The following is a 13,065-nucleotide window of genomic DNA, read 5'->3' on the forward strand; positions in this document are numbered from 1 at the left end:
CTGTACCTTGGGTGTTGTTTCACATACTCTCATGGACCCCAGATAAGAAATTTTTAAAAAAATTTTGTTGTTGTAATTTGGACAAAATAACAAAAGGGGAAATACTGGGTTTTGAACAGACAACTTTTGGGGACTTCTTGCAAAATACTAGATAAGAACCTGAGCCAGAAGGCATTCAGGTGCTTCCTGTGAAGATTCAGACACTGAAATCCTCCACAGAATCACACTATAGACATAAGGAGGAAATGGACAGATTTAAAGACAATTTCCCCAACTCTGAAGATGATTAATGTGGTAAGAAATGCCCTAAAATTCATTGGCAGAGCTAGTCTGTGGCTACTTTTTTTTAAAGATTTTATTTATTTATTTGAGAGAGAGAGAATACAAGCTGGGGAGAGAGGAGGGAGAGGGAGAAGCAGACTCCCCACTGAGCTGGGAGCCTGACATGGGACTTGATCCCAGGACCCTAGGATCATGACCTGAACTGAAGACAGACGCTTAACTGACTGAGCCCCCCAGGCGCCCCTAGTCTGTAGCTGTTAAGCCCCCCGGCCTTGCCCTGCCACCTCCCCCAAGCTTTCCTTTCAATGCCAGACTAGCCCTGCAGAACCACAAGCCATTGCCCTGGGGCTTCAGAGTGATTCCAGTTTCTAACTGGGGAGTAGGGAAACAGTCTCTGGCAGTTCGTTTGACATCATTTAACGATTGGTTAAATAATTGGTACCTAAACCAATTCCAAGTGCTTGATAATGAACGACCCAAGCATCTGCCTTTCTTTTGTGGTTTTGATTGGAAAGGATCTCTCTAGGGGAGGGCAGGGGTAGAGGAGGTAAGGACTAGCTGCTAATTCTTCCAAGTGGGGGAAGAAGCCACCAATGCGTACCGGCTACATCTACAAGGGAGTGGGGATGAATAATAGTAATAAAAAAAATACCTAGCTCTCACGCACTCATCACTTACTCTGTATGTGTTAGCAGTTGGGCACAGCTCCAAATACTTCTCACCCAATAACAGCCCTTACACCAACCTTAAGAGGTAGCACTAATATTACTATGCCCATTTAACAGAATAATCTGTTAAAAGAAGAAGCTGTGGAGTGCTGAGGGCAGAAGAATACAGAATCTGTACCAGCACTGTCCAAGGAAATTTTCTGGGATTACAGAAATGTTTTCTATCTGTGCTGTCCAAGGCAGGAGCCACGAGCCACGTGTGAAAGTGACCAGTAAGACTGAGCAACTGAAGTTTTAATTCGACTTAATTTTAATTAATTTAAATTCGTATCTAAGTAGTCACAGGGGAGTTGTGGCTTCCGTTATCGGACAGCACAGGTCGTATGTACTACGGAAAGAGTCCACGCTGATGACCGATGCTGGGAACACACATGACAAGAAGTGGTGTCCCTGACACCCGCCCCCTCGGGCATCAGTGAACCACACTCTCTTGGGATGGCTTTGTGAGCCACCCCCAATGGCTGCAGGTTATACTCTGCACAGGGGCACCAACTGAGGGCTGACAGCCAGCCCAAGCACCATCCGCTCTCAGCTTTGGCAAGATGCTGCATCAGCCCAGAGGAAGAGGACTCTTTCAAGCGAGAGGAAGAAGAATGCTTGTTCCAATTGGTGGGTCCAATTTTTTCTATAATTTATTCACCCAGAGGGGGCGCAGGTTTTGCAATTGGCACAGACTTGTTTTGTGCTAGTACACGCCTCAAGGCACTTCCCTATCTTTGGCTCAGAAGAACTCCAAGGACTGGGCCCCTGTTCTCCTCCAGCCCCGCTCTGACTCCCGTATCCGGACTGCTTTCCGGCACAGGCGGCCATGAAATGAGGGACGGTTTTCATGCTTTTCCTTCCCTCCCCTGCTCCTTCTGTAGACACAGATTCTAAAGGTTTTCCCTGTGATTTTACCAATAACTACTCCAGGGAAAGCAAGAGAAGTTAACAGCATAATAAACGCAGGGATGCTACCAACTTCTAAGACATCTTAAAAGCCTGTCCGAACGGCTCTCCCCAGACTTCACTGCAACATCTTCCGAGCCAGGCTACTCCTCTTAAGGCTTAGTTCTCTGGCCCCTTCACTAGCAATTCCTTGGGGGAGTCCGACCGACTCGGTCCTTCTCTCTTTCTCCTCCTGGACCATAATGCTCCTGAGTTGCTTACCCCTCCTAAGTCCTCGCGCTAATCCCAAATGTTCTCTAAGCTTTGGAACCTACCACGCATTTCAACCTTATTTCTGGAGCCCCTACCATGTGTCAGGCCCTGAGGGTAACAAGACACAGCCTCAGCTCTCAAGGGAGACGGCAGCCCGGGGAGGGCTACCGCTAAGTAAACAGGAAGTGACAACACAATGTGCTGAGTACGATGACACAGGAAAGTGCAAGGTACTGCGGGACACGATGACCCAGCACGTATCTAGATTTGAGAGGTCAAGGGAGGCTTTCTGGAAGGGAAGTGATGTCTGAGCTGAGCTGAGGACAAAGCAGAGGTGTCCAGGCGAAAGGATGAGGTCCTCACTGCGCGGGGACGCGGCGTGCTGCCACTGTTCCATTCGAGTGGCCGAAGGGTCTGTTTGAGGAACTGAAAGGCGCTGGGCGTGGACTGGACGGCAGGGAGGATGCGAGAGGGTGGAAGTGCACAGAGGGAGGAGGAGGAGGAGGCTGGGGCCAGACGGGGCGGAAGGAGCCAGGTCAGAAAGGGCTCCTGTCCGTAGTGCTGAGGAGTTTGGACTCTATCCCAAAGCCACCAGGGAGCCACTGCAGGGCTTTAATGAAAGGAGAAACAAGTACCACAAGTGGGCAAGTGAAACTACAAAACCTCAAATGAGAACTGTTGATCTCAGGAGAAAAAACCACCCTCGAGACTGAGCCACACGGTCTCAGTGCCGTCCGGCTTCCCAGGCGGACTCGGCGGGGAGCACCCCGCGCAGCAGGGGAGGAGAGTGCGGGCTTTTCCCGGCGAGTCCGCAGGGGACAGGCCAGAGAGTCCTGCGATGCCGGGATTCGCAGAGCGCTTTGAGACGCCAAAAATTCGTCTCATCACGTCATCGGGCAAAATGGACGTTCCGGGAGCCAAGGCCATGTTTATCCTATAGTTTCGGAAGACCTGGACGTGGCCCCCCGCATCCCATTCTCTCAGAAACAGTCTGAATGAAGCACAGAAGGAGGGACAAGGCCATGGGGAGAGCACACTGCCGACGCGAGTTCTCCCTCTTCCCCAGCCCGGTATCACACAGACGGAACATGGGCCTTCTTCCTCCCCGCTCTTCCCCAGCGCCCATGCTCAGAGAAACCCCCCATGGGTGCAGTCCAACCCCTTCATCCCAGCCCCCCAGCCTTGCCCTGCCACCTCCCCCAAGCTCCACCCTAGCTTCTAAAGAGCGTTTGTGTCTCTGCTAGCCTTCATCATACACTGTTATTTTTACACAGGTAATTGGGTTGGGGGCTGTCTCTCCCCCTCTACATTTTAAACTTATGAGCAAAGAGCCATGTTTCTTATCTCTGCTGCCTATTCAGTGCTTTACCCACAATGTGTGCCAAATAAAGTCTTACTGAATTGAACTGATTAACCTGGTCCTTTCCTCCTTGTTCTGCTGCTAATAATTCTAGGCTCTAAAAGAAAGGAAATGCTTAAAGATCAATTTAGAAATTTAACACATTTTGTGGATGTGCTCACAAATCTCAGGTATGTTATTTTGTGGGGAGCTAATCTACTTTTTTTTTTAATAGTTGTTTTCTCATCAGTTCCTTAATTTTTTTTTAATTGATGTAGAGTTGACATACAATGTTACATTAGTTTCAGGTGTTGAGTCAACTTACTTTTTATCACTGGGCATGATATCGTTTTCCTTTTTAAAGGTAGATACCAATCACTCATACGTTGCTGGTGGGAATGTAAAATGATACAGCCACCCTAGAAAATAGTTTGGCAGTTTGCTATAACACAAAATATGCAATTACCATATGACCCAGCAATTGCACTCTTGGGCATTTCTTCCAGAGATATGAAAAGTTATGCTCACATAAAAACCTGAACACAAGTATTTATAGCAGCTTTATTCATAGCTGCAAACAATTAGAAAGAACCAAGATATCCTTCAATGAATAAATGTTTAAACAAACTGGCACATCCACACCATGGAATAAAAAAAGAAAAAATGAACTACTGATACACACAACTTGGAGGGACCTCAAGGGTATTATGTAGAGTGTTTTGTTTTTTTTTTTTTAAAAAGTCAGCCTCAAACAGTTATATGCTATGTCTATTCTAGTAACATTCTTGAAATGACAAAAATATAGAGATGGAGAAGAGTTTAGTAATTGCCAAAGGTTAGAGACTTGGGGGAGGGAAAGGCGGGGGGAGGTGCGGAAGGGAAGAGGGTATGGGCATAAAATAGCAACTCAGGGGATCCTTGTGGTAATGGAACTGTTCTATATTTACACGTGTGATAAAATTACATAGAACTCACACACACACACACACACACACCCAAGTGCATGTGACACTGGTGAAATTTGAATAAGGTGGGTGGATTGTAACCACAGCAACTTTCTGGTTTTGATACTGCTTTCTAGTTACAGACCATGTTACCTTCGGGAGAAGCTGCATGAAGGGTGCCCTGGGATCTCCCTGTACAGTTTTTGCAACATCCTGTGGATCTACAGTTACTTTTTAAAGAAAGTAGACACCAAAAGCAGATGCACCTTCCACTGAATCAAACTGCCCATCTTCTTGGATTTGTAAAAAGAATATGTGGTATATATACACAATGGAATACTACTCAGCCGTAAAAAAAAAAAGAGATCTTGCCATTTGCAACAACATGGATGGACCTAGAGGATATTATGGTAAGTGAAAGAAGTCAGACAGATACCATATGATTTCACTTCTATGTAGAATCTAAAAAACAAAACAAACAGACTCTTAAATACAGAGAACAAACTGGTGGTTGCCAGAGGGGAGGTGGGTGGAGAGTGGGTGAAACAGACAAAGGGGATTAAAAGGCACACACTTCCAGTTAAATAAGTTAAATAAAAATAAGTTAAATAAAAAATAAATAAGTCAGGGAGATGCAAAGCACAGCATAGGCAATATAGTCAGTAATACTGCAATAACATGGTATGGTGACAGGTGACAGCTGCACTTACCGAGGTGAGCACTGAGTCATGTACAGAATTGTTGAATTACTATGTCATACACCTGAAACTAATATAACATTGTGTGTTAATTTATACTTCAATTAAAAATAATGATAATTAGGGGATGCCTGGGTGGCTCCGTCGGTTAAGCATCCGACTCTTGGTTTCTGCTCAGGTCACAATCTCGGGGTGGTGAGATTGAGCCCTGCGTCGGGCTCCATGCTCAGCAGGGAGTCTGCTGGAGACTTTCTCTCTCCCTCTGCACCCCCCTCCCCGTGCTCATGCTCTCTGTCTCAAAATAAATAAATAAAATCTTAAAAAAGTAATGATAAACAAAGCCCCAAAAACCAGGATGTTCTTTTTTCGGTTTCGGTTTTTAAGTAGGTTAGATCCCAATGCTCCCCAAACAATCACAATCAGTCCTTCCCCCACACGTCTCCCATACACACTCACCAATAGTAGAGAGTATAGTTGGTGTCTGGACTTGTATTCCTTCCAGGGAGCCAAGTACACTTCATGTAGCTCAGGTTGTGCCAAACGCATTGTAGTTCAGTCACAGCAGACTCGGGATCACCTAGAAGACCCAGCCAAGGGTTTAGGATGCTTCTTTCCCTGTGAGCCAAACCCGCCAAACCCTCTGGGGCATGAGGGATGGTGAGAGTGTTTTACCAGAAAGCCAATTCCTAATTTCTCATACCATTTTACCCAGAAGGCACCCAGGATGGAGAAAACCCAAATCTAACTTGTTACAACTTTCTCTCTCACCTCCAGATCCCAAGAAAATATCTTTACTATCACTGAGGGACCCTAACTTTGTATTCCTAACTGTAGAGAGTGTTTCATGGTCAAATAATATTTCAGTGGTAGGAAATAAGTATGGCATTCCTAAAGGAGTGTGAAAACACAAACAACGCATGTATCTACCTGTCTTTAAAGAAAACAAGTCTATTGAGTTAAAATTTACCTTCCTGTCTTTTGACCAATACTAACACATGTTGTTTTTTTAAAGACGAAACAAACATTCTTCCTGAAGCAGCTTGGGGGAAAGTCAGCATTAATATAACTCTTGGTAGTTGTTTACTGTGTGTTAAGACTTTAGGGGCCATATAATCTTTATCATCTGAAATCCCTACCTTTATAATATAGCCTTTTGAGTTAAGGCATCATGTCCGGATTCTTGAAGGAGTATTATCCAGGGGCATCATCAACCATTTTAATGTCATAGTACAATTTAGGCTTTTTCGTATTATTTATTAAACTTCTAAAGAAATGAGAATGGGGCGGTAAGTTGTTTCAAACCAGGCTCCCAGCCTTGTGGCAGTACTGAATTTTATAGTTTTACAAATGGGACTTCATATACTTCTGATCCGTGCAAGGCAGGTAGAGGGAAAGGTCTGGAGAACGGGCCACATAGTGCTAAGGTTTGGAAGTGGGAGAGATGGGACCCTCCAAACAAGGGGCAACATGGGATTACTAGATGATACGCATCCAGCCTTTACGCGTTGCCGGGTGCTGTTCTAAGCCCCTCGCCTAGACTGACTTCCATAACCCTTTCGACAGTCCTGGGAGGCAGGTGCTATCATCAAGCCCATTTTACAGCTGAGCAAAGCGAAGTAGGGAGGGGCCAAGTCGTCTGCTCAAGGTCACGCAGCTGTTCCCTGGCAGCACTGCGACTTAAGCATGGACATCCAGGCTCCAGGAGCCCTGCCCTTCATCAGGATAAGCTCCTCCCTGCACGCAGCCCAAGAGCCAGCAGGACCTGGGTGATGGGCAGGAAGGGGCCTGGGGGCCAAGGCCCAACCTGCCCACGTGGCCGCTTTTCCTAGGGCTCGTCCTGAACTGGAGCTAGGCCAGCAGGCCCGTTTTCCTTTTCTAACATCTTTCCCCCAATACATCTTGTCTATCAAGCTACTCTTTCTATCGAATGAGGAAGACAGTATTGGGGGTTTTCTTAAGGCACTGGACCTGTAATCTGAAGACCTAGAGCAACCCACTCAGTTCCCTTCTTGCTCATAAAATGGAGCAGGGTAATAATCCTGCTTAATAATCCTTGCTCGCTTCGCAAGATAAGCTTCTGAGGCTCAATTTAGGGGAGGATGTCTACGTGTGTACATCACATGCCGAGTGATTAAATGCTACAGAACTCTGAGGCACAGTTAGTCAAGTCGTGAGCACCTCGAAGGCAGGGATGTCCTCGTATTTATCACCTAGTACACGTGCCTGGAACTTATCAGACTCAGCAAATATTTGAAAACTGAATGAATTAACGAACACTGAACATAAACATATGGATAATTTGCCTTTCTCCCCCAAGTACCAACAAACAGTGCTTTCGCTTGTTACCTTCCGGGGGCGGGGTGCACTTCTCCACCAAAATGCTAGGATTGTCACTTTCATTGGTGCTGCACTGGGACCCCACTTGCAGACAAATCCTCTCGTTCAGGGGCACTTCTTTTGAACGATGGGTTTCAGGAGCAATTTTCTAAGGTTCGGAAATTGTAAAAAGGTATTGCTCTAGCAAACATATAGCAAAACACTTAGGTAATAAAACATTAGCATGTTCAAATGTGTAAAAAAAAAAAAAAAAAAGGGAAGGTTATCAGATGGCACAGGTCAGCGACTCTCAACCTCGGTGATTTTGCTCTCCCTGCCCCCAGCCCCAATCCCGGGACCGTGCTGGACTGTCACAACTTAGGAGGGCACAGCCACTGGCGTGTGGTAGGCAGATGCCAAGGATGCTACTGAACATGCCTCGGCGCCTAGGACAGCTTTCCCTCCCCCTACAGCAAAGAATGAGCCCACACCAAATGGCAGTGGTGCCACCGTTGAGAAACCCTGGTATAGATAAAAGACAATTTCCCACATTTTAAATGTATAAACATCATGACATTTGCCTATAAACCTACCATGCTAACACATCAACTGTCTAAAAGCAATTTTAAAGGAAACACAATAAGATTATCAAAATTAAATTCCTAGGGGCACCTGGGTGGCACAGACGGTTAAGCGTCTGACTATTGGTTTCGGCTCAGGTCGTGGTCTCAGGGTCGTGAGATCGAGCCCCACATCGGGCTCCGCGCTCAGCATGGAGTCTGCTTGGGTTTCTTTCTCCCTCTCTCTCTGCCCCTCCTCCTTGCGCTCCCTCTCTCTCCCTCTCTCTAAAAATAAATAAATCTTTTTTTTTTATTTTTAAGATTTTTAATTTATTTATCTGAGAGAGAGAATGGGAGACAGAGAGCATGAGAGGGGGAGGATCAGAGGGAGAAGCAGACTCCCCGCTGAGCAGGGAGTCCGATGCGGGACTCGATCCCGGGACTCCAGGATCATGACCTGAGCCGAAGGCAGTTGCTTAACCAACTGAGCCACCCAGGCGCCCCAAAATAAATAAATCTTTAAAAAAAATTCATTTCCTAACTAGATGCAGTATACTATCAAGATCAAGGTAAAAACTGCTTTAAGAATCCAGTAATCCGGGGCGCCTGGGGGGCTCAGTCGTTGGGCATCTGCCTTTGGCTCAGGTCGTGGTCCCAGGGTCCTGGGATCGAGCCCCGCATCGGGCTCTCTGCTCTGCGGGAAGCCTGCTTCTCCCTCTCCCACTCCCCCTGCTTGTCTTCCCTCTCTTGCGGTGTCTCTCTCTGTCAAATAAATAAAATCTTTAAAAAAAAAAAATCCAGTAATCCTGGTCACTTCTGAGGACAGAAAATAAAGGAGGCCCTGAGGACCAAAGAGAGACATCATTAAACATCTTTCTGTACTGTTTGACCATTCTGACTACCTCACACAAACACAGAAATTTTAAACGTTGCTATATGCACTGAGTATACCACACTCTTATTCTGAAAAGTAGATGGGCTTGTGGAACTACAGAAAGCCAACTTATAGACAGCATACAGATACAAATCACAAATCTGGTCAGTATGATTCAGAATAATGAGATTAGAGGGCTCTTTAGGAAATTAACATTTCCCAAGCGGACAGAGTTGGATTAAGAATGAAGCTGCTTTTAATCAGAGCTCCAAGGAGCTTCCTGTTTTGCAATGGTTTCTGACTCAAGTTGGAGATAGCATTTCCTTTTATATACGTGCTGATGGCCCTGAAGGGGAAGATTTGTCACATTTACCTCTATCTGCCCCCCTAAGGAGCTACTCTGCCATTTCCCAAGCCTGAGGTCAGCTGAGCATGGGGGCAACTGTGAGATACTCCCAAAACCAAGACATAAGGATGCTCTCAGAGAGGTAGCTAGCAAACCACCAATTAATGATGAATCATAGCAAAGACATGAAAAAAAGTCACGTTAGAGAGACTGAATATCTCTTAGGCCCAAGCAAGACAGCACTCTGAAAAGGGAGCCAGCTGGTCAGCTCCGAAGAAAAGACAAACAAAGGTGTGAGCAAACTTCCCGCAGGGAGAAAAGAGGGGGATTTGGGCCCATAGACAATGAGTACTTCTGTCCACTGGCAAAGCTATGCCTACCTTCAGTGAGACCTCTAGCTACTCTTAGCCAAGTACATTTGCACAACTAATTTCTGATTCCTTCACAAGAAACCTACTTATCATTTGGCTTTCTATATAGTTGCTGCCTACAGGGATGGAACACACCAGTTACGCCAACAGAAAGCTTTCTAGAATGTTTTTTCACCGTGACAGTTCTTGTGGCAAAGTAAGGAACTGGCCCTTGAGAGATGAATGTGTGCTGAGGAAATGAGGGTTCTCAGCCTGTGAAAGTGAAGACCAGCCCCAGGATCACGGTAACGGTGGCACAAAAGTTCCAAGTGCAAATTTCACTGTCACAATTTTACTAAGCTCAAGTCCTATATACCCCTGAAGGAGCCACCCTGACCCAAGGATCCTTGATAATTCTTGTTTGGAAGCAGCCTCTGTTCTTTGAAGATACCAGGCGGAACACGTATGGTTAAATGCCATAAATTAGAATCATCATGGGAAAAACCCCAGTTCTCTTATTATATTAGATACTGTTCCAGTGAGAGGGCTGAGGAATTTTATTACACAAAGATTTTTATTATAATCAAATTTTTTAAATTAAAAAAATACTTTAGTACTTAATCTGAACCTTGTCCTTGGGGGCATATAAATAATAACTGAGAGGGGCGCCTGGGTGGCTCAGTCGATGGGCGTCTGCCTTCGGCTCAGGTCATGATCCCAGGGTCCTGAGATCGAGCCCCGCATCGGGCTCCCTGCTCTGCAGGAAGCCTGCTTCTCCCTCTCCCGCTCCCCCTGCTTGTGTTCCCCCTCTCGCTGTGTCTCTCTCTGTCAAATAAATAAATAAAATCTTTAAAATAATAATAATAATAGTAATAACTGAGAAAAGAGACAGTAGGGGGAAAAACAAAATCATTTTTTTTTTTAAAGATTTTATTTATTTATTTGAGAGAGAGAGAATGAGAGACAGAGAGCATGAGAGGGAGGAGGGTCAGAGGGAGAAGCAGACTCCCTGCTGAGCAGGGACCCCGATGCGGGACTCGATCCTGGGACTCCAGGATCATGACCTGAGCTGAAGGCAGTCGCTTAACGAACTGAGCCACTCAGGCGCCCAAAACAAAATCATTTTTAAAACTCTCTTTCAGGGGCGCCTGGGTGGCTCAGTCGGTGAAGCGTCTGCCTTCGGCTCAGGTCATGATCTCAGGGTCCTGGGATCAAGCCCCACACCAGACTCCCTGCTTGTAGGGAGCCTGCTTCTCCCTGTCCCTCTGCCGCTCCCCCTGCTTGTGCGTTCTCTCTCTCTCTCTCTCAAATAAATAAAATCTTTAAAAAAAATCTCTTTCAAAGTTTAAGGTAAACAATATTAAATTGGCATGAAAAAAAGGAGAAACCCCAGTTGTCAATGATCACCAAGTCCAGCACATCTCTATCAGACAAGGAACTAAATCCCTCCCAGCAGATCTTGATGAGATAAGGCTGATGGCTCCCACGTGACTTTCGGCTGTGGTGACTCATTCCCCTGGTAGCTGCTGTAGGACACTCTGCTCCACCCCTTGGGGAATCTGGGCTTCTTTGAAAATTTATCAAAAACCAAGGCCAGAGTCCTGAACTGGTCCCTCCCCCCTCAGGACCAATGTTCATTTGGCTGGATCACACCTTTCCCAATTCCAGATTCCTTTCTCAGTAGAAAAAGAGAGTCGGACTCAGCTCCTGCCTCTCTGGATGCCTGGATGGAACAATAGCTAAATTTATTCACCTAGTGAGACTTGCTATCTCTGGGTGATAAAAGAGATCTAATCTGATGCCAAAGCACATAAATCAACATTCTTTTTAACAGCAACAAGCCAAAAAACAAAAACAAAATCAAAACTCGATGCCAGATCCTCCTACTTGCCAGACTAGGAAACTAGTAGATATCGCTAAAACAATGGTGGAGGGCAGCCACTTAAAACTGACCTTGTGTTTTTATTTTTTATTTCTTTTTAAAGATTTTATTTATTTATTTGACAGAGAGATAGAGAGAGAGCACAAGTAGGCAGAGTGGCAGGCAAAAGGAGAGGGAGAAGCAGGCCCCCTGCTGAGCAGGGAGCCCGATGCCGGGCTCGATCCCAGGACCTGGGATCATGACCTGAGCCAAAGGCAGCTGCTTACTGACTGACCCACCCAGGCGCCCCTGACCTTGTATTTTTAAAAAATCATCTATGAATCCCTATCACTCGTGTTAATGGTCCTCCAATTTGAAGACCGAAAATGACCTCAAGGGTTTATCTCATTTAGCAACTTAGGATCTTTAGATGGTCGCATAAGCCCCCCTAACATGTACAAACTATCCGAAAGCCGCTCCTTCAATATGCTTCAAAGCACATATACGCCCCAGTTTTGTCTGATGATGGCAATGCTTTGTCTAAAGGATGGAAAGGGGAAAAGGAAATCACTCCTGCCGTTCACGGTCAGCCTCAGGATTGTAAACTTCAAAAGGTTGGCCAGGAAATCTCCCATCATTGATTACAAGGGATAATCCGTGTTTATCACGAGTGGACAGCCATGAACACTATCAAATGGCTGGAATATAAAGGAGCAGGCTTTAGGCAGAGGTCTCCCTTCGTGGTCTCCATCTGGTCTCCTCAGGGGCAAAATGGAGGGTAATATTAGGTTGAACCATATGACCTAAAAAAGCAACAATTTCACGTGATTCAACTTAACAATAATAATAAAAGCTGACAATTACTGAACGTTAACGTGGTGCCAGATGTGTTACAAACATCATCTCCTTGAACACGCGCGCACCATTCACACAAAGTAGGTCCTACCCCAGCATTTTACAAACAAGGAATTGGAAGCTCAGAGAGGTTAAGTGACTTGCTCAGGGTCACACACCTCCGAAAGGCAAAGAGGCAAATGTTCAAACCCAATTCTGTCTAATTCCACTGCCTCCTAAAGCTACTTTCAAGTCTAAATGTCTGTATCTACACTGTGGAATGAGCCCCATTTCTAGGCTAAACTACCACCATGCCTACCTGATCGATCCTCGGGTGTGCTTGGCTGCCTAATGAATGTGGACCTGTTAGAAAAAAGGTGACCTCTCCTCAGTTTCAATGAGATACTTAGGCGAAGGACTTCAAGGTCTTTCCCAGAATTTCTCAAGGCTGAACTAGGAAAGTGGCCACCAAGAATCCAAATGCCTATGGCCCCTCCTTAGGAACAAGAGGAAGCCAACAGTGTGAAAAGGGGAACTCAACTCCTGAAAGTATTACAGGCTTCTTTTTGCGTCGACAGCATCTCTTTTTTTGTTTGTTTGCTTTTATTTAATTGAAGTATAGTTGACCTACAATGTGATATTAGTTTCCGGTGCACAACATAGTGATTTGACATTTATATACCTTACCTGGTGATCCCCGTGATAAGTCTAGTTAAACTGCCACCACACAAAGTTATTACAATATTATTGGCTATATTCTCTATGCTGTACTTTTCATCTCCATGACTTATTT

General features: G+C 45.5%; 1 protein-coding gene across 6 annotated transcripts in view; it reads right to left on the reverse strand.

Annotated features, from left to right (window-relative positions):
* IL13RA1 (interleukin 13 receptor subunit alpha 1) overlaps positions 1-13,065 on the reverse strand; it is a 78,549-nt gene that overhangs the window by 56,746 nt on the left and 8,738 nt on the right. For all 6 annotated transcript variants that reach the window (XM_078065517.1, XM_078065519.1, XM_078065516.1 and 3 more), the window contains exons 3-4: positions 7,478-7,616; positions 5,588-5,708 (exon numbers count right to left, since the gene is read on the reverse strand). In XM_078065517.1, the coding sequence (XP_077921643.1) occupies positions 5,588-5,708; positions 7,478-7,616 (260 nt within the window). The remainder of the gene's footprint in view (positions 1-5,587; positions 5,709-7,477; positions 7,617-13,065) is intronic.

Source organism: Halichoerus grypus, chromosome X, assembly GCF_964656455.1.
Source record: "Halichoerus grypus chromosome X, mHalGry1.hap1.1, whole genome shotgun sequence".
Taxonomy (NCBI): Eukaryota; Metazoa; Chordata; class Mammalia; order Carnivora; family Phocidae; genus Halichoerus; species Halichoerus grypus.